The 22,548-nt window shown below is 33.8% G+C and overlaps 2 protein-coding genes and 1 long non-coding RNA gene across 3 annotated transcripts; 2 read left to right on the top strand and 1 right to left on the bottom strand.

Moving 5' to 3' along the window:
* Positions 1-815: 815 nt before the first annotated feature.
* Positions 816-13,009, top strand: LOC101889560 (RILP-like protein homolog). Its single transcript, XM_059122334.1, has 6 exons — positions 816-1,564; positions 1,627-2,093; positions 3,169-3,608; positions 3,756-3,851; positions 3,926-4,057; positions 7,081-13,009. The coding sequence occupies exons 1-6, from the start codon at positions 1,417-1,419 to the stop codon at positions 7,106-7,108; spliced, it is 1,311 nt and encodes a 436-aa protein (XP_058978317.1). The 5' UTR covers positions 816-1,416; the 3' UTR covers positions 7,109-13,009.
* A 1,298-nt stretch (positions 13,010-14,307) lies between these two features.
* On the bottom strand, positions 14,308-16,500 carry LOC101890064 (putative gustatory receptor 39b). The gene is made up of 3 exons (XM_020039559.2): positions 15,343-16,500; positions 14,864-15,025; positions 14,308-14,490 (listed from the first exon to the last, which is right to left on the bottom strand). The coding sequence occupies exons 1-3, from the start codon at positions 16,345-16,347 to the stop codon at positions 14,308-14,310; spliced, it is 1,350 nt and encodes a 449-aa protein (XP_019895118.2). The 5' UTR covers positions 16,348-16,500.
* Positions 16,501-21,515: 5,015 nt separating this feature from the next.
* On the top strand, positions 21,516-21,882 carry LOC131802365 (uncharacterized). The gene is made up of 2 exons (XR_009342169.1): positions 21,516-21,607; positions 21,672-21,882. It is a non-coding gene; the product is annotated as an uncharacterized LOC131802365 (long non-coding RNA).
* Positions 21,883-22,548: the final 666 nt, after the last annotated feature.

Here is a 22,548-nt window from a genome sequence, read left to right as displayed (position 1 = left end):
TCATCGAATAATATAATATCGATGACATTGTCACCTTATCGATTGTCTAGCGATATAGCGCTTAGTCGAAAGTCGACCTACACATCCCTCACATTCTCGCATTAGATCTATGATGCACAAAATGAACATTGCGCTTGTAGGTGTGAGAGAAAACAAAAATGCACGTAAAGAAATTTTTGATTACAGCAAGCGGTCGATGCTTGGACAGCGAACACATGTGTGACTAGAAACGTTTTTTTTATGAAAATAAAATGAAAATAGTATTTATGTAATTGGGTTTCGAATTATTTAGGAAAATATAAGTATGGAGGTATTCCAATTAAAATATTAAATAAATTAAAATACATAGAATTTGTATAAAATAACTTCTTTTGTAATTCAATGTTTCAAGAAATTTTTGAATGTGTTTATTTTACATTGAAAAATAATATGTGAAAATGTAGTTTATTTAGTTTTATTTATTTATAAAAAATTCTTGTTTTTCCTCAAAAAGACGTTTCTTTTCATCTTCGCCTAAACAACTGACTGCATTGTGGGCTTTATGAAAATGTGTCTTTAGGTCACCTCCCCTCTTCCTTTTAAACGTTTTGTAACACAAAACGCACTGTACATTTCCAAAAGCATAAAATAACAACTCAACATATTCATATTTTCCCTACGCATCTAGTCTCATTAAATCTGTCATTTGTTTTCTCTAAGTGTTCACGGCAAAACAATGCGTGCACCGCCCAGGCATGTGTGTATCCGTTGAAGTCTCATCAACGACTGAAAGCGAGAGAATAAAAATACACACGAACGCGACATCGACGAAAATGTACTATTTTGTGCATCTTAGCATTAGATACAAATCGGATAGAAGTTGTTTGTGCAAAAAGAGCAAAGAAGCTTAGTAATACAAGAAAATAAATTAATTCTGCTAAACAATCCTTCCAATTATTTGCGAGCCGTCAATTGTTTTAAGCCACAACAACGCTATCTTTTTACACAGCATTTCCTTTACACAATCAACTATCGAATAGAGTTTTGTCCAAAAACAAAAAAGGTGCTTAAATTTTTGCGTTGCGTATATACAGAAAATCATCAAATCATCTGTGTGCCAAAGTGTCCGGGTTGGGCAAGGCAAGAAGAGACAGTTTGCAGCATACAACAACCGCCGCAAGATAAAAGTCGTTTATTATTTATTAAGTAAAAGTAGAAATTAGAGTAATCGCAAGGTCTGTGTGTCACACAGTCACCAAAAACGAACGACTACCCTATTCACCTGCTTACCTGTGTGGAAAGGGGGTTGGTTGTAAGGCAAAGAATTTTGATTAGATCATCCTATCTGAATATAATAAGAGCATCAAACGAACAGACTCACACAGTGGTAGACGCACGCAGTCACTGAAGTTAGCAAGGAAACACCTTTTTTACCGTATGCCAGGTTTTCATTTCAATGAAATTGGTGAAATGGTGGTGGATGCAATTGATGACATTGGAGTAGTGGACGTTTATGATTTGGCCTCGGATATTGGCAAGGAATATGAGAAAATCATTGATCGTTTCGGGACTGAGGCGGCGACAGGTAGGAAAAATAAAGTTCTGATTCTAGAAAATTGCTACAAATGAGTTTTTTTTTTATTACAGGCCTCATGCCCAAAATCATTAACACGCTGGAATTGCTGGAAGCCTTGGCTACCAAAAATGAACGTGAAAATGCCACCATACAGGAGCTGAAAGAAAAAATTGCCCAGTTGGAAAGTGAAAAAAATGAAAAAGCCGAATTTCGTCGCCGCTTCGAAAAGGAGTTGGAAATGATCGAAGAACAATGGCGTACGGAAACGAATGATTTAGCTGATTTGGTAACGTCGCTGCAGGAAGAAAATAAACGCTTAATAAAACAAACTCAAGATCTGCAATCCTCGTCTGCCCATTCGTCGGGTTTGGGTGCCAGCCTAACGGAAAGCATCATCAGTATTACCAATAATGAATTGCACAGTGCATTAAGTGATACCCAAGTATTGCAACGTCTCAAAGAACAAATCTATCGGCAGCGGGACGAGCTGAAGGAGAAAGAACGAGAATTGCAAAGCAAATATAAAGAAATTGAACATGTGAGTAGTGAGAATATCGATCGATATACGTTTTTTTTATTTGCAATGATAAAGATACGCAATATGTTGTTGTTGTCTTTGCGATAAGAATATATAGAACAAATACCATTGCAAAAAAAAGATAATGGTTATTGGATTGATGATGAGACCTTCGTCACGTTGGCTATATTGGAAAGGTTTTTTTTACTTACCAATGATATAAAATACTAATTATTTGCTTATCAGTTGTTATGGATATGGTATTATAAATTTCCATCTGTTCCACAGATTAGGAATCGAGAAATTCCCAACAATATCTGAATGTGGATTAATGTGTCAGGCGCTAAACCGTTAAATTTTCAATTATTTTTTCCACATCCCATTAATCCTAAAGGGCTAATAGCCAGCTCGATTTGCAAGGGTTAAGGCATAGCTAATTTTTCGTTTGGAGGATTAGTACGGGTTACTGGGCAAACCCCCAGCTAAGTGATTTATTTTCTGAACAGTCTTTCCAATTTCTTATTTTCATAGACAAAACTAGCCATGTCAATTAGATTAGAGGTTAAGCCGTGACTCACTACCTGAGAAGCACTCCTGAAAAGAAACATCTTAAGCCTTAGATCTAATTTTAAATAAAATTTTATTTGAAATACATTTTTTTAATTACCCTGTGATTTTTGCTTAAAATTCACTTTTTTGTATCCATCCTTGTTGCGTTGATGCGAACATAGTTTCTTGTTTTGTTGTTAAAAGTTTGCAGCTTTATGTTGTTGGTTTCCACTACCCACATAAAAGTTGTTTGTTTTGTTTTACTTTGTTATCATTTGTCAGTCATGGTCATGAAGCACACACAACATTGCACCACTACAAACCAAAAACGAGCACACACACACCCACACATTCATGTGAACCTGCGACATATGTCTGTAGGCCATTAACTTAAATTTTATGGCTTCATTTACAATGTCCGGGAAAAAGGAACACATTGAGTTTCTTGATTAGTTAAGTTAAACAATTAGAAAACAATTTTCCATTCACCCATACCCCCTTGTTCGTTTTCTTTTATTCGAAACAAAACTTTTATTTCTCCTTGCAGATGACTATCCAACTGGAACGTTTTAAGGCATCTGGACGTGACACACGTCGCCGCTGTACAATGTTACAAACTCAAGTTAAAACTCTGTGCGAGGAACGTGCCGATTTCTTGGCTCAACTGCAAGACCAACAACGTGATATTAATAGCTTACGCAAACGTCTGGGTTTGGCCGAGAAAGAAAACGAAGATTTGGTAATGTCACAGGATGACGATCCAAATGATCCAAATCGTCCACGTTATACAACACGTGAGCTAAAGGAACTGATCAACGAGCGAGACGAGCTGTTGACAACAATCGAGAATCTAAACGAAGAATTGAGGGCACTAAAGCCAACGGAAATAACCGAAAATGATGAATCCAGTTCAGATGACGATGATGATGGCCTGGGAGCTGAGGGCGGTGAAGATGACAGTCAAAAGATGGGCGATCAAACAGAAACGTAAGTGTGAAATTGTCAGCAGAGTGTGGGATTTTAGAAAGATTGAGAGGATCAGTTATCAAAAAATGTTTTAGGCTAAGTGCAAAAAGGAAAAAGAGAATTTTATATTTCTTTTATGTAATATATATTTTTTATTATATTTTTTAGGCCTCCAGAACATGATGCACCAGTACAAGGTCCTTTACCCTATGAACCTGATGATGCACCTTGGAAAAAATCCAGCGAATCTGGCATTCGCAAATTGTAAGAAAACAATTGTTTTTATGTTGTTGTCTTCAAAAAATGAGTCTAATAATTGTTTTTAACTTCTCTTCCAGTTTCCGTAAACTTTTCTCCGATACCAATGATGGTAGCGGTGCTAATCAAGCAACATTCCAAAAACGTTCCTTAGCAACCTTGTCGAAAATGGCTCTATCGGCCACACCTGCAGCCGCCAATCCGAATGTTAAGTAAGTCAGTTTTATTTTTTGCAATGAAAATGAAACGCAAATGCAAACTAAAGAAACGAACAATTCTGAAAGAAATTTATGGATCAATTACATTGTCTGTCTTTCTTATATACAATACATACATACATAACTATACTATATAATTACAATAAAAGTATTTTATAGATTTTATTTCTTTATTATCAATGTAGAATAACCTGAAAACTGAGGTTAGGTTTAGAGCTCTCCTTTTTTTTTTGACCCTGAGATTGAATTTTCTCAAATAATTTAGATATTTATTAAAACCTACTAAAACAAACACAAGACGACTCCTACACAAAATATTTACATATATAGAATTAACCAGTTTTAGCTGTTGTTATTTGACATGAAATGAAATGAAGAAACTATAGTAGAGTATACAAACCCCCCCCCACAACAAAAGGAATATAAACAATTTTAACAGAAAATATGGTTAATAAGAATTTTAGAAGAAGAAGAAAAAACCAAAATTAAACGAGTGAAATTTTTAAATAGTTATTCAAAAAACCAAGACATTATTCATATTTTATTTTTTTATCGAAATATTGTCTTTGAACAGACACATAAGCCTTGATTGAATACAAATAATCTCTACACACCTATACACATTAAAGCCTTAATTAAACGATAGTGTTTTACAAAGACAAGGAAATATAAAAACATAAATTTATTCAACTATTGGAGCTTCCATCAATCCAATTTTTTTGGTATATTAAATTATTAATATTTTACAATGTTTTTTTTTTGTTATTTTTCTATGTAAACAAAACTAACATTCCTAATGAGGTATTTTCGTTACACAATTATACAAACTTGATCCCTGTATTGAAACCACCTTGTTTAGCTTTTTATTGTTTAATTTCTAGAAAACACTACTTTCTCTACAACACATACATACCTACTACATATTTGACATAACAATAGTAGTTACATACAAAATTAAAAATATTGAAATAATTGCATAACAAAAATCTATAGACGTTTATTAAATACATATATATATATATTTATGTAGCTATATTTAGCAATTAACCCAAACTAACAAAACAAGCAAAAAAAATATTTAAAATATTGTTTTCTAATCCGAGTAGTGTTGTTGAAACGGAAAAACCAGTTAAATAAATAATACACTTCCCCTGTCCAATACATCAGAGTGGCTAATCAAAGCGATATAGGTTCCGAAAAAAGGTGAAACCAAAATCGTAGCACAAAAAGATGTAACAGAACAAATATCTAAATTAGTTGCCAATTGTAGCTAAAAAAAAAATTAAATTTATTTCAAGTTTTATAAATTAAAAATCAAATTTTCTTCATTAATTAACATTTTTCGTATATTTCGTAGCCCTTTCCGTATTTTGTGTTTAATATTTTTTGTTTTGTAAGAAAACTCGAACATTTTTAGAGAATTTACAGATGATTTCTTAAATGCATAATTGACCAGAGAAGACTTCCAAATGTCATCAACTGGCCTTATAGTGACAGAATATATTTCTGATGCCTTCGACTTGTTTCTGTAGACTTTCCAGATTCCTTTTCAATGGCACCTCTTATTATACCATCCACCATAGTATGGAGGGTATATTAGGTTTGTCATTCCTTTTGTAACACCTCGAAATATATATTTTAGACCACACAAAGTATATATATTCTTGATCAGCATACAATTCTATGTCGATTTAGCGATGTCCGTCTGTCCGTCCGTGGAAATCACACTAGCTTCCAAACTAAATGAAGTAGATTGATAAAATTTTACTCAAATGTGTATTATGTCTGCAGGACTTTTGGTATTGAAAATGGGTGATGTAGGGCCACGTTTTGGTATAGGCCCCATATAATGGTACCTTCCTTTTTTTCGGCATTTTGATGATTTTAGCGACATTATGCACCGGAATTGTTTCAAATTTGGCATTTTAAGTTCGTAATGAATACTACAGCCTAAGACAGAAAATTGTCTGTGCAGGTCCACGTCTTCGTATATCTCCCATATAACGGTACCTCCCGATATTCGGTATTTTGATGATTTTAGCGACATTATGCACCGGAATTGTTTCAAATTTGGTATTTGAAGTTCGTAATGCGTACTACAGGCTATGACAGAAAATTGTCTGTGCAGGTCCACGTCTTCGTACAGCCCCAATAGGTACCGTTACCTCCCTATATTAGGAATTTTGGTGATTTTAGCTATATTATTCACCAAATTTGTTTTATTCAAGATTCGTATTTGAACATTGTAATGGTAATGGTAGACCCTAATATAATGGCTACATTCGGTGTTTTTAAGATTTTAACAGAATTTTTAAAGGATTTTATTTTTTTGAAAATTGGCAAAAACGTTTCAAATGGTGGAGGGTATTCAAAGATCGGCCTGGCCGAACTTACTGCTTTTTTACATGTTTTTTCGATAAATTAAGAAGAGTTATGGAACCATAAAAAATATTTTAATGAGCATTATCTTGATCGAGTTTCTTTAGAAGCCATTCTGATTCCTTAAAACTTGAGAGCTCTCGAAAAACTTCTAGTAATTATCAAAGAACATGTAATGACCATAGAAAACCCTCAAAGACCTTCGACTTGTTTCAAGAGACGTCTTCACTTTGAAGCTCCTCAAAACTCCTTTTCCAAAGACTCCTTGATAATCATTGTAGAATATCGCTTAGAAAACTGTTGACATTGAAGATACCCTGAGCATTATATAAAGATCTCTGAAGGCTCATTTGACTAAATCGAGGCGATGATATAGTGTCTTAAGAGTCGCATAATATATTGACCTACAATGCCTAAACAATTAGACATGGAATTCCATAACTAAATAATTTGAAATCAATCGGAGAAGAATCTGGGTCATTTTTGTGTAATCTCTGTAATATTTCTGTAAAAATTGTTCTTAATTTTTTAAAAAAAAATCGCTTACGCCTCTTTTCGTTATAAATTTTATATCATTATTTTTCCAATTTATTTTTATTTCTTTATTTTTCCCGTTTTTTTTTTCTTCTCTCTTACAGCACATTACAATATTACAGGTATTTTTAAAAATTAAAAACTAAAAAACAAAAGAATGAAATTACAAAACATCACGAAATACATCAAACATTCCAATTGAGCCAACATTAGGTCATATCACATCATCATCATCAACACTAAAATAGATTCTCATATTTTTTTGGAAACCATAAAAACGAAATAACATATCAATGCGTTTAAATATAGAAATAAAAAAGAAAAAAAAAACAAAAGAATAAGAATTTAAACAAAAATGTCCGTTTTCCACGCAAAACAAAAAATGCAATAAGTATTCTTTTTGATACATACAAACAAACAACAACAATTTTTTTCACAACAAATACAATTTAAGTCATAGACTGTGCCAAAGATTTATGTTATTGTTTATAAGCTTTCTTATTCTTTGTATATTTGTTTGTGATAAAAGAAAAAATAAATGATTGTTTTCCTTTGGTGAATGAAAATTGGAAAAAAAACACGAAATTTTGGGTCGAAAAACTCTACACAAATTATAATTATGTTATTACATGTGCATGTATTCTATTGATCTTATTTTTTTTATTTTAAGTTTATTTTTTTTATTTGTCTATGTAAATATTAATTTAGGTTGTAATTTTCTGTGTTATCTTTTTAAGCTCCCTCTCTCTATATATATTTTGTTTATATCTGTATATATTATTTATTATGATTTATGTTTTATTAATTATCCTTCTAATTTTGTTAATTATTTACTCGAATAATGAATGGGCCAATTCATTTGGAGTTTCTTTTTTTTGTGAAAATTATCATAAAAATATGTATATTTTCTTTTCGAAAATGTATCACTAATTTGTTGTTACAATAAAATAAAAGCATTTTTTTGTAAAATTTTAATTCATGTGTTTACCAATATTTTTATTTGTGTGTTAAATTTGAATGAGTTGTGGAAAGCGTTTTATAACTTTTCCCAAAAACGATTATGGGGAATATGGAGAGGCTTGTTTTTTTTTGGGGGGTTTTTTAAATTGTAACTGAATTTCAAAGCTGTGAACAAATTATTGCAGAAATTTGTTAGACTACCCAAAGACCTGCAAATGAGATTAAATTTGCAATGCAATTTAAATAGCTAGGTTACTGAGAGTTTACAAAATTCTTATGTTAATTTTATAATAAGAACAATAATGGGATTAAGCCTAAGTATTTTTCGTAAAAAGAAAAATTTACGGGTTTTCAAACAAACCTATTGTTGGGGCAACCCACATTAACAATATGGCATCTCATATTGCAACATCCTATACGGCAACGCCCATATAATAGGACGCCGTGCTACCGCCATTTTAGCTTGCTCAGTCTTGTTTTGTCTGTCACTCGAGTCTGACTCACTACATCGTAACTTCTTCATTCTTTTTAAATTAGTAGCTGTGAACGCTCATCATCCAATAAATCTTTACACCTTTAGTATTAACAAACATTGGCTTTTATTTCAACCCATAAAAGCACAACAAAAGTGGCGACGAGGATAGTGGAAATTGATCAATAATTGCACACACAACAATCCGCAAAAATGTCTCAAGACATAATTCTACAATTGTTAACAGAGCAACAAAAAGCAATGTCGCAACAAACGCAACTGCTAAAGCATATGGCTGATCTTCTTCAAGCACAAGGAGCACCAAATTCACCACACTCACCACAAACATCAAATTCATCCAAAGCAGCACTAATGGAATCACTAGCACAGTCAATGACAGCATTCGTATACGAGCCAGAGAGCGGTCTGATATTTCAAGCGTGGTACAACAGGTTTGTGCATGTTTTCGAAAAAGAAGCAAGCTCACTCGAAGAACATGACAAAGTGGCCTTGTTATGGAGAAAAATGTCGAACCAAGTACATGAAAGATTTGCCAACTACGTATTACCAGCAAAACCTGAAGACATGACTCTAAAGGATACAGTAGAGAAACTCAAGAAACTCTTTGGTAAAACAGAAACACAAGTCTCACAAAGATACAAATGCCTTCAGCTAGCAAAAGGCGACAGCGAAGATTTCAGAGAATACGCAAGCAGAGTAAACCTACAATGCGAACTATTCAAAATGAAAGAACTGAAAATCGACCAATTCAAATGTCTCATTTTCGTCTTAGGACTCAAGTCAGCAAAGGACAACGACATAAGACTTCGCTTACTAAAGGTACTGGATGATGAAAACACTACAATGAACCTAGATCAACTAGTAGACGAAACACAACGAATTCTAGATCTCAAATCGGACAACATTCTCATTGAACATCAATCAAAAATCGTCTGTTCACTCAACAAGCACGCAAAAGACTTTAAGAAGCACAAAACACCCAATTCACCCTGTTGGTATTGCGGAGACCTTCACTACGTCAAATTTTGTCCTTTCCAGAAACATAAATGCACAACATGCAATCAAGTGGGTCATAAAAATAACTTTTGCAACATCGCTAAAACTGGTAAGAATTTCAAATCATCGTCTGAAAACAACCAGAACGAATTCAAGAAATACAGCAATTCAAGGAAATCATTCAAAACTAAGGCAGTTTTCAAAACACACAACATTAATTTCCGCGACTTAAGGAAATACACAACTGTCCTAATTAACAACAATCCTGTAAAACTTCAAATTGATACTGCATCAGACATATCAATTGTATCTATCAACACATGGAAAGCTATAGGTAAGCCTGAAGCCTACGAAACTTTTGACAACGCTAGCGACGCAAACGCAAATTCAATCAAGCTCCTAGCAGAATTTCAATGTGACGTCACAATCGACAAAACATCAAAAACATTAAAATGTTATATAACAGATATAGAAAAACTCAATATCATGGGAATCGATTGGATTCAAGCATTCAATCTATGGCAGAAACCAATAACCTCATGGTGTCATCAAATAAACTTCGTTGATGAAATAGCAGAATTGAAAACGAATTATCAATCAGTTTTTGATAACAGTACCCCAGGTCTGTGCAAAACAAAAGTCAACATACAATTATTGCCAAACACAAAAGAAATATTCGTTCCCAAACGACCAGTTCCTTTCGCAGCAAGAAAGGAAATTGAAACAGAACTCCTCAGATTAGAAAACGCAGGAATAATCACACCGGTAGATTCATCGAGGTACGCAGCGCCGATAGTGGTCAGCAAACGTAATGGAAAAATTCGAATATGTGCAGACTATTCAACAGGACTAAACTCAATAGTAGAACCTAATCAGTATCCATTACCAACACCGGAAGAAATCATGTCTGATTGCCACAACTGTGTAATCTTTAGTCACTTAGATCTCTCAGACGCATACTTACAAGTCGAAGTTGACGACGAAAGTAAAGAGCTTCTCACCATCAATACACACAAAGGTCTATATAAGTTCAACCGTCTAACCCCAGGTATAAAATCAGCTCCGGGAGCATTTCAAAGGATCATGGATAAGCTATGCGCAGGCATAGAAGGAGCAAAAGCATATATAGACGACATCATGTTATCAAGTCCATCTATTCCGGAACATAAATTTAATTTAAACAAGCTTTTACAAAGAATTCAAGATCACGGATTCAAGCTGAAATTTGAAAAATGCCAATTCTTTCAAAAACAAATCAAATATCTAGGACACATAATAAGCAAAGATGGAATCAAACCTGACCCAATCAAAATAGCAGCCGTTCAAAATCTTAAAACACCAGAAAACGTCTCGGAAGTAAGATCGTTATTAGGCTCTATTAATCATTACGGGAAATTTGTAAACAACATGAGAACACTACGTAAACCTCTTGACGATCTACTAAAAAAGGACGCCAAGTTCGAGTGGACGTCACAGTGTCAAAAATCATTAAACGACTTTAAGAACATCTTGACATCAGATCTTCTTTTAACGCATTACAATCCAAACTTGCCTATACATGTAGCAGCCGATGCATCATCTCACGGAATCGGCGCGGTTATCTATCATATGTTTCCAGACAACACTATGAAGGCAATACATCATATTTCCAGATCACTCACACAAGCGGAAAAGAATTACAGCCAAATAGAAAAAGAAGGCCTAGCCCTTATATTCGCCGTTCAACGGTTTCACAAAATGCTATTCGGACGCAAATTTACTTTACACACCGATCACAAACCCTTACTCGCAATATTTGGTTCAAAGAAGGGAGTTCCAATTTACACAGCAAATCGTTTACAACGATGGGCCCTTATATTACTGGCTTACAACTTCGAAATTAAATACACAAACACAAAGGACTTTGGTCACGCTGATGTATTATCAAGATTAGTCAACAATCACGAAAAACCAGCAGATGACTTTATAGTGGCTTCAATATCATTCGAAGAAGACATACGTAACGAGATAAATGAAACTATGTCAGTTCTCCCAGTATCATTTAAAATGATCGTCGATGCAACAACAAAAGACACGGATTTACAAATGGTCCTCAAATACATTCAAACAGAATGGCCAGAAAGCAAGAAAAATATTAACCCATCAATTATTCAATTTTTCAACCGCAAGGAAAATCTTTCAACCTTCGATGGTTGTATTCTCTTCAATAATCGTATAGTAATTCCTAAATCATATCAGAGACAAATCTTACAACAACTTCACAGAGGACACTTATCAGCAGAACGCAGCAAAGCCATCGCCAGAAGTTATGTTTATTGGCCAAACATCGACAAACAAATTGAAGACTTTGTTCGGAAATGCAAAAATTGTCAACATGCGGCAAAAAGTCCAGTAAAAACAAATCTTTGCCCATGGCCATTAACTTCACACCCTCTTGAAAGGATACATATAGACTATGCTGGTCCAGAAAAAGGTAAATATTATCTTCTTATCATCGACTCGTATTCAAAATACCCTGTTATATACGAGACAACAACGACAACCACATATGCAACATTAAAAATGTTAAACGAATATTGTGCACTCTTCGGAAATCCTGAACAATTGGTCTCGGACAACGGAACACAGTTCTGTTCAGAACAATTTGAGAAGTGGTGCAGCAAAAAAGGCATTAAACACACAAGGACTGTTCGTTTTCATCCAAGTTCAAATGGACAAGCCGAGCGTTTCGTTGATACACTTAAACGTGCATTAAAAAAACTAGAAGGGGAAGAAACGCCTACGGAATCTCTCCAAACCTTCCTAGAAGTCTACAGATCCACACCAAATCCAAATGCACCAGAAGGTAAGTCTCCAGCAGAATCCTTCATCGGAAGAAAAATGAGAACGGTCTTCGACGTTCTAAGGAAGCAACAATCGCCTGAGTATAACGTCAATCACAAAATGGAACAGCAGTACAATACCAAACACGGTACCAAAAACAGAGAGTTTAGCAACGGAGAATTGGTCTATGCCAGAAACTTCAAAGGAAACAAAAGTTACTGGACAACAGGCGAAATAGTCGAGCGTAAAGGGAAAGTCATTTACAACACTCTAATCGACGTTGGGGACAGGAAAATTCTAGTACGAGCTCATACTGATCAACTTCGACATAGAGAATCGGTAGAGTCAAGCAGTCAAGAACGACAAAAACTACCATTAGACGTACTACTTGAAGAATTCGAAATCGCTTTGCCTAACCATCAAGAACATTTTGCAACTCCAACAGGTTCACCAAACTGGACACCTCAAAGAATAACAAGTCGCAGACAACCAGTCGAACCTATTTCAAGATCACCTTCTCATCTTAAGGAGGGAGATGTTGGGGCAACCCACATTAACAATATGGCATCTCATATTGCAACATCCTATACGGCAACGCCCATATAATAGGACGCCGTGCTACCGCCATTTTAGCTTGCTCAGTCTTGTTTTGTCTGTCACTCGAGTCTGACTCACTACATCGTAACTTCTTCATTCTTTTTAAATTAGTAGCTGTGAACGCTCATCATCCAATAAATCTTTACACCTTTAGTATTAACAAACATTGGCTTTTATTTCAAACCATAAAAGCACAACACCTATAGACACCAAGGTTGCCAGTAATTATTAGGAATCTCCTTATATCATTATTTTAATAAGGTTCGTAAAATTTGTTTCCCAAATATTAATAGGACTCTTAATAATTGGTTACTTGGCATCTAGAAGTCTATAGAAGTGTTGTCCAGCTCAAATTTTAATAGGGCTGGTAAAAATTGTGTCCAAAATTTTAATAAGGTCTATAATAATTGGTTACTTTTCTTCAAGAAGTCTCAAAAGAAGTGTTGTCCTACCCCAAAGCTCTTTTGATAAAAGTTATAATTCAATGCATTTTTAAAATAATTTTTATTAAATTTCTTGCTAAATTTTTCTCATTTTTATCATAAATTTATTTGATAACACATCCTTAAAAAAATGAATAAAATAAAATATTGAACAAACCTATTTAAAAAATAATAATACAAAAAAAATGAACAAAAAAATTATATTTATATTAATTCGTAAAAAAAACAATACAAAATAATAAAAGAAAATTAAATAAAAATGTTATACAAACAAAAATATGAAAATTATACACAAAAATTATATTGAAAAAAATTACAAATTATTGGATTGTATTACAAACAGATCTATTAAAAAATATAAATAAAAGAAAAAAATATTATAAAATAAATACCTATTTGATTTAGAACTATATGGTATATTTTCATTGTTAATTTTATGAGGTAGCGGTAGGTATTGGAATTAATTGAAATAATAATTTAGGTAATGAAGAAACAATTTATATAATATATTTCTTATGGTAAACATTATTTTGAAATCGAGTTCTGAAAATTTTCTCTCTCCATTTTTTTCCAAACTAAAAAAAAGTTGGAGGGAATTTTTCTATTTCAAAGGCCAAATGAGGTGCTAACTTTGACATTTTCTAGGTTGTACCCATGGTAGAAGAATACAGGTAGATGCATCAACGCTAGGGAATTTTGATATGTCAAAAGTTTTGAATTTTTTCAAATATATGTAGCTTTATACGATGCTACTTGGAGTTTGTTATGATATGCATTTTCCAACATTTTTAACGAATTGAAAAAAATGTTTCATTCAACATTTCCAATTTCTAGATTGGTTTGACAGTTTATGATGCCAGCAGCTGTGTCGATGCGACTACATTTCTTCTACCATGATTGTACCTAAATGTGGGTGTATTTCAAAACGACAATTAAATATTATTTTTAGAAATTTTATGCCATAGAATCTTTTTTTAGTTATTTCCTCTAAGGTATCCTTCTTTTATATCTTTTAATTATTAATTATTATTTTCAAACATGTCCAATATAGTTGAGTTTAATGCAGAGGTTGTGAGCAGCAAAGTATTTGCAATAGTTGTTGTTTCCAATTTGCTGCTAGAAATTTTTGAATCCCCGTTGCTCTTTTCCGTAAACATGAATTGAATGAGGATTACCAAATAAGTGACAATAGCAGCGACCATCTGAAAACAAAACAAGAATTTGAGAGATGTTGTAGTGATAATAATACAAAATGAAAAATAACAATAAATAATAACAATAATAATAAAAAATAATAGCAATAATAATAATTGACTATATATTAAATAAGAATCGATTTGTAATCAATTCCCCGGTGATAAAATATGGGAAGATAAAATTATGTATTCGTTTTAGCCATTTAAGATCGTTAAAGATCAACTTTATTTAAGGTCCTTAAGATTATTAAAATGCAATCACAGGTTTGAAATGGAATTCCACCGATTTTACTACTTCAAGAGTAGGTCTAACTCCTTTCAATTTTGACTATTTATTTTTTAAAAATAATGTAAAAATATCGGTTACAAATATACTCACACTTCCCAACAGACCCAAATTTAAGGCGAAAAATTCCTTGGCTGTCACAATGAAACGCTGATGAAGCGTTTGAACAGAAAATTCGCTAACCAAATCATTGTAACGCTTATTGCCCAGCGGTTGTTTGACCAGTTTCGATATTAAGCAGCCAATGTAACGGCTCTGTAAAAGAAAAAAATAAAAGAAAATAGAGGAAGATAATTTAGAATAAAGAAAGCAAGTGAAAATAGGAGAATTTCATTTTGGTAACCAATCCACACGAAAAACTATTTTCTGGGAGGAAGTGTGTGATGTCAATGGGGGAAAATGTTCTACCAGGCAGGCATTTTTACGAAATGAATGAATGTTCTGAATGTTTAGAACTTCATTCGTTAAAAATATAGGACCAACAATTTTAACTAATTCCTGCCTCCCGTCATTTTTCCGAATTGTGCTACAATTCTTTGTTGTTAGCATATCAAAACCTTTCTAAAATTTACCTCATAACTGGCCGTTTCGCAAAGCCAACACAAAATGCTGAGCAAAACAAATGCCAATACGGCAAAACATCCATTCTGGAACAAGCTGTAATAGTTGTATGCCTGGGTTATCAGGGCCAACAGAACCCAATAACAATTGCAAACAAACTCCACAAACGACACCGCAGTGATGGCCAAGAGAGACCAGCCATAGGCCTGATTGATGATTTGAAACAAAGCATAGGTTTCGCTGTAGCATTCCTTGAGTAATTCAATTTGATTTTCATCCACCTCCTGCTGGCGATGGGCCTGGACATTTATGAATTTAGCCTTTTTCCCCTCGTTTGCGAAGGCGTTCGCCATTTCATTGAAGAATAACTTTCTGATATTACGTTCACCCATTTCATTGATGTTCTGGCGCATTATCTGAATATAATAGTTGACATGGATCATCATGGTTATAATCTCCCAAGTTTTCAGTTGCAAAGCCAACGAGCTGTACAGCGAATATTTATAGAGACTTCCAGCTGCCGATGAAGTCTTCAGGGTGGTGGCAATAATCAAACTATGTCCGAAAACGATCAAACAACTAAATGCTATGGAAAAGCTCAACATTTTATGGACCATAACCTTGGTCTGAAACGGAATTTGTATAATCTCACGAAGTTTTATGGTTATTGAGTAGGATTTATCGTACATTGGAATACGCAGATGGCGCATAGACCAGGAATTTAGCAGCACAACAACGTGGCCACAAATGTGCGACATAAACAAAATGATGCTCACAAATCCATTTAAACCATCGTCGTCTTTCATTAGACGATGGGTAACGGCGCGATAGCTAATTCCCGCAATGGCAACAAAGGCAGCGCCAATGTACAGCAGATAGATGATGGAGTTTTTGCTGAATGGTGTCAAGGCGAACAGCCATAACAGGCCATAAGTGCAGATTATTGTAATCCTATAGCCCAAATGTTGGGGAATTCCGCGTAGTTGAGCGTGACCCGCGTTGAATTTGGCCTCCATATTATCCGAGATGAGACTAATTTCAAACACAATTGGCCGAGACGTTTTATATGGACGATGTCGGCATTACAAATATGGCAAGTCATGGCAATTGAAAGGTTTTTACATGGAAAATGGAAAAACAATTACAAGAATCTGGCAAATGTGTTTTGACCTGGGGGTAGGAATAACATACCAAAAGAATTTAGTAAAGTGTATTTGAAAATGGATTAAATTCGTCCACTGTTGTACTTTTTTAAGGGATGGTCTCAATGGAGAAAACATTCTAACTTGAATTTTGTCATGGGTGTCCAAATAATGGAAATCTCCAACTATAACATTTATCACTAAAATAAGGAGTAACAATTTTAGTGTTTTTTTTAATGCTTTTTGGGGATTATTTCAATAATTTTGCCTTTTTAAGGCAAATAATCAATGGAGAAAATAATATACGTAAATTTTCTTTTAGGTTTCCAAACAAAATAATTTAGTAGGTATAACACTTAACGGTTAAAAAGGCGTACCAGTTGAGGTCTTTACACCAGATATTCTTTAATGGCATTTATGTGTAATATTTGACGTTTGCGTCAAATTCGACTAGAATTCTATATTTTTGAGTAATGACGTTAAAGGAGAAAATATTTTACATAAAATTTCACTTACTAATAGTTTTTCTTTTAAATTTTCAAAACATAAATAGACATACTCACATTTTTATAACTCGTATCGGTGTAATAGAACAAAGTTATTACCAAACTGGACAGCGATATTGAGGTGGCACCATTGAAGACATATTTGTGAAAGACCTGCCCCTTGTAACCCGCCGTAAATGTCCAATAACAATTACAGACAATATCGAAAAACGAGGTCATAAACAAATACAATATCGACCAGCCAAAGGCATCGTTTAAGGATTTGAACATTTCCCAAATGCGCAAATAAATCAAACGTCTGGCATTCAATTGGGCATACTCTTCATCTTTATAGGGCTGCCACAATCCCACTGCATAGGATGGAGTTTTGTTTGTCGTGGATAAATTCAAGTAATGTTTGAATATTTCCCCATGTTGGTTAAATTTAATGATAATGGCTATAATTTGAATATAGCGCAGCCTTAAACTAACGCTTGTGGGAAAGGCCTGCCAAAACACAGGCTTTATGGAGGAGATGGCATTGATCCAGATCTGAAAGCCAATACAAATCAATTCTATGCAAAATATTGCTAGAATTTCTTTGGAAATTTTATGCTGCAGTTTTTCCAATTCCTCAATCCTTTTATGAAAATGCCTTTTAAATATATAGAAGATCTCATCTTCAAGTCGTTGCATTATTTTCTCATGGTTATCGTGTAGCATGGACTCGAGGATAACTATGATGTTCGCTATGCCGTTGCAGACAAATGATGTTGTACCCACCAGACCACCAATCGAAGTGTCTCTACCATTTATTCGCAGATAAAACATTAGGAATACATTGACAAACAGCCAAACTAGTAGACCGATTCGTAGCAACAGTGTCACCCATGGAAAACGGGTGATAGGATATAGACCGCAAATTACAATGAGGAACATTAAGGCGGCCCTTAAAATGGCACCTAAAATTTCCATTTTGGATGAGGGTTTTGTTTGAACTGAGGTAAGGATTTGAAAGAATGTCTATTTATTAATCTAAAAGTTAAGGCCGCTATCAATCATCCATACATTTTTTGTTTAAAACAATTGGGGGTTAAGTGATATCAAGAAAAGAATATTGGAAATTGAACCGGAATTTTATTTTCAATGACTTGCAGGAATACACATTTGGGTTCAATGCTACCAAGGGAAGTAAAAGATAAAATGTTTTCATAGTAGGTAATAAAGGGGGCATTATGACTTATGAGATATGCTCCTCGCAATTGAAAATAATGTGTCCATTTGGTTTATCATTTGAATGGCTTTAATGAGTCATTGACAATTATTTATTGTCGAAATGCCATAAATAATACGGATTATCGAAATTGCGATTTTAAAGTGAATTTCAGAGGAAATATTAGCAGAAAAACTGTTGCCAATATATTTGGTATTAGGCCAAATTGATCCATAAACTTACATTTTAAAGGCAAATGATCAATGGGGAAAATAATCTGAGCTAAATTTTCTTACAGGTTTCCAAAAAAATAATTTAGTAGGTATAACACTTATCGATTAAAAAGGCGTACCAATTGGGAGTCTTTACACCAGATATTCTTTAATGGCATTTTGTGTAATATTTGACGTTTGGTAATGGGTCAAATTCGACCAGAATGTCACATTTTGGAGTAACGACGTTAACGTAGGAAATATTCCACATAAAATTTTACTATAAGTTTCCAAATACAAAAAATCTGTAGATATAATATTTATTCTGAATTTGATAATTTTTTAGGTTAAATTTGCACACATGGTTTTGGGGTTGAATAGACCCTAGTTCTACATCTTTCGGAGATGGTGTTAATGAAGAAAATGTCTGAAATAATCTGTGAAATGTTGCCATCAATTTGGGTATTTTCATAAATTTATTTAGAACCTTAAACTTCAATTTTTGTTCAATTTTGGGCCTTTTTCTAATTTGCCACTATTTGTGCCCCAAAATCGTTCTTAGGAAGTTAATGTCAATGAACCAAATATTCTGCACAATTTAGCATATTAGTTTCAGAAGAAAACAGAGTGCTAGGTATGAATTTTATGAGTGAAATATATGTTTCAAATTAAATTTTTATTTAAAATTACTTTGTCTTCTTTTAAATCATTTAATTTTTCTTGCCAATTTTCAAAATATAAATAAATATGTGAAAACAATAGTAATACTCACGTTTTTATAACTCGTATCGGTATAATAGAACAAGGTTATTACCAAACTGGACAGCGATATTGAGGTGGCACCATTGAAGACATATTTGTGAAAGACCTGCCCCTTGTAACCCGCCGTAAATGTCCAATAACAATTACAGACAATATCGAAAAACGAGGTCATAAACAAATACAATATCGACCAGCCAAAGGCATCGTTTAAGGATTTGAACATTTCCCAAATGCGCAAATAAATCAAACGTCTGGCATTCAGTTGGGCATACTCTTCATCTTTATAGGGCTGCCACAATCCCACTGCATAGGATGGAGTTTTGTTTGTCGTGGATAAATTCAAGTAATGTTTGAATATTTCCCCATGTTGGTTAAATTTAATGATAATGGCTATAATTTGAATATAGCGCAGCCTTAAACTAACGCTTGTGGGAAAGGCCTGCCAAAACACAGGCTTTATGGAGGAGATGGCATTGATCCAGATCTGAAAGCCAATACAAATCAATTCTATGCAAAATATTGCTAGAATTTCTTTGGACATTTTATGCCGCAGTTTTTCCAATTCCTCAATCCTTTTATGAAAATGCCTTTTAAATATATAGAAGATCTCATCTTCAAGTCGTTGCATTATTTTCTCATGGTTATCGTGTAGCATGGACTCGAGGATAACTATGATGTTCGCTATGCCGTTGCAGACAAATGATGTTGTACCCACCAGACCACCAATCGAAGTGTCTCTACCATTTATTCGCAGATAAAACATTAGGAATACATTGACAAACAGCCAAACTAGTAGACCGATTCGTAGCAACAGTGTCACCCATGGAAAACGGGTGATAGGATATAGACCGCAAATTACAATGAGGAACATTAAGGCGGCCCTTAAAATGGCACCTAAAATTTCCATTTTGGATGAGGGTTTTGTTTGAACTGAGGTAAGGATTTGAAAGAATGTCTATTTATTAATCTAAAAGTTAAGGCCGCTATCAATCATCCATACATTTTTTGTTTAAAACAATTGGGGGTTAAGTGATATCAAGAAAAGAATATTGGAAATTGAACCGGAATTTTATTTTCAATGACTTGCAGGAATACACATTTGGGTTCAATGCTACCAAGGGAAGTAAAAGATAAAATGTTTTCATAGTAGGTAATAAAGGGGGCATTATGACTTATGAGATATGCTCCTCGCAATTGAAAATAATGTGTCCATTTGGTTTATCATTTGAATGGCTTTAATGAGTCATTGACAATTATTTATTGTCGAAATGCCATAAATAATACGGATTATCGAAATTGCGATTTTAAAGTGAATTTCAGAGGAAATATTAGCAGAAAAACTGTTGCCAATATATTTGGTATTAGGCCAAATTGATCCATAAACTTACATTTTAAAGGCAAATGATCAATGGGGAAAATAATCTGAGCTAAATTTTCTTACAGGTTTCCAAAAAAATAATTTAGTAGGTATAACACTTATCGATTAAAAAGGCGTACCAATTGGGAGTCTTTACACCAGATATTCTTTAATGGCATTTTGTGTAATATTTGACATTTGGTAATGGAACAAATTCGACTAGAATGCCACATTTTGGAGTAACGACGTTAATGGTGGAAATATTCTACATAAAATTTCACTATAAGTTCCCAAATAAAAAAATCTGTAGATATAATATTTATTCTGAATTTGGTGATATTTTAGGTTAAATTTGCACACATGGTTTTGGGGTTGAATAGACCCTAGTTCTACATCTCTCGGAGATGATGTTAATGAAAAAAATGTCTGAAATAATCTGTGAAATGTTGCCATCAGTTTGGGTATTTTCATAAATTTATTCAGAACCTTAAACTTCAATTTTTGTTCAATTTTGGGCCTTTTTCTAATTTGCCACTATTTGTCCCCCAATTATGGTTTTTAGGAAGTTGATGTCAATGGACCAAATATTCTGCACAATTTTCCATATTAGTTTCAGAAGAAAACAGAGTGCTAGGTATGAGTTTTATGAGTGAAATATATGTTTCAAATTAAATTTTTATTTAAAATTACTTTGTCTTTTTTTAAATCATTTAATTTTTCTTGCCAATTTTCAAAACATAAATAAATATGTGAAAACAATAGAAATACTCACGTTTTTATAACTCGTATCGGTGTAATAGAACAAGGTTATTACCAAACTGGCCAGCGATATTGAAGTGGCTCCATTGAAGACATATTTATGAAAGACCTGCCCCTTGTAACCCGCTGTAAATGTCCAATAACAATTGCAGACAATATCGAAAAACGATGTAATAAACAAATACAATATCGACCAGCCAAAGGCATCGTTCAATGATTTGAACATTTCCCAAATACGCAAATAAATCAAACGTCTGGCATTCAGTTGGGCATACTCTTCATCCTTATAGGGCTGCCACAATCCCACTGCATAGGATGGAGTTTTGTCTGTCGTGGATAACTTCAGGTAATGTTTGAATATCTCCCCATGTCGGTTAAATTTAACGATAATGGCTATAATTTGAATATAGCGCAGCCTTAAACTAACGCTTGTGGGAAAGGCCTGCCAAAACACAGGCGTTATGGAGGAGATGGCATTGATCCAGAGCTTGAAGCCAATGCAAATCAATTCTATGCAAAATATTGCCAGAATTTCATTGGACATTTTATGCCGCAGTTTTTCCAATTCCTCAATCCTTTTATGAAAATGCCTTTTAAATATATAGAAGATCTCATTTTCAAGTCGTTGCATTATTTTCGCATGGTTATCGTGTACCATGGACTCGAGGATAATTATGATGTTCGTTATGCCATTGCAGACAAATGATGTTGTACCCACCAGACCACCAATCGAAGTGTCTCTACCATTTATTCGCAGATAAAACATTAGGAACACATTGACAAACAGCCAAACGAGTAGACCGATTCGTAGCAACAGTGTCACCCATGGAAAACGGGCGATAGGATATAGACCGCAAATTAGAATGAGGAACATTAAGGCGGCTCTTAAAATGGCACCTAAAGTTTCCATTTTGTATGAGGATTTTGTTTGAACTGAGGTAAGGATTTGAAAGAATGTCTATTTATTCATCTAAACGTTAAGGCCACTATCAATCATCCATACATTTTTTTTAGATCAATTAGGGTTAAGTGATATCAAGAAAAGAATATTGGAAATTGAACCGGAATTTTATTTTCCATGACTTGCAGGAATACACATTTCGGTTCAATGTTACCAAGGGAAGTAGAAGATAAAATGTTTTCATAGTAGGTAATAAAGGGGGCATTATGACTTATGAGATATGCTCCTCGCAATTGAAAATAATGTGTCTCTTGGTTTATCCTTTGGATCGCTTTAATGAGTTATTGACAATTATTTATTGTCGAAATGCCATAAATAATATTGAT

Source organism: Musca domestica, unplaced genomic scaffold (assembly GCF_030504385.1).
Source record: "Musca domestica strain aabys unplaced genomic scaffold, Musca_domestica.polishedcontigs.V.1.1 20, whole genome shotgun sequence".
Taxonomy (NCBI): domain Eukaryota; kingdom Metazoa; phylum Arthropoda; class Insecta; order Diptera; family Muscidae; genus Musca; species Musca domestica.
This window is presented reverse-complemented; position numbering and strand designations above follow the sequence as displayed.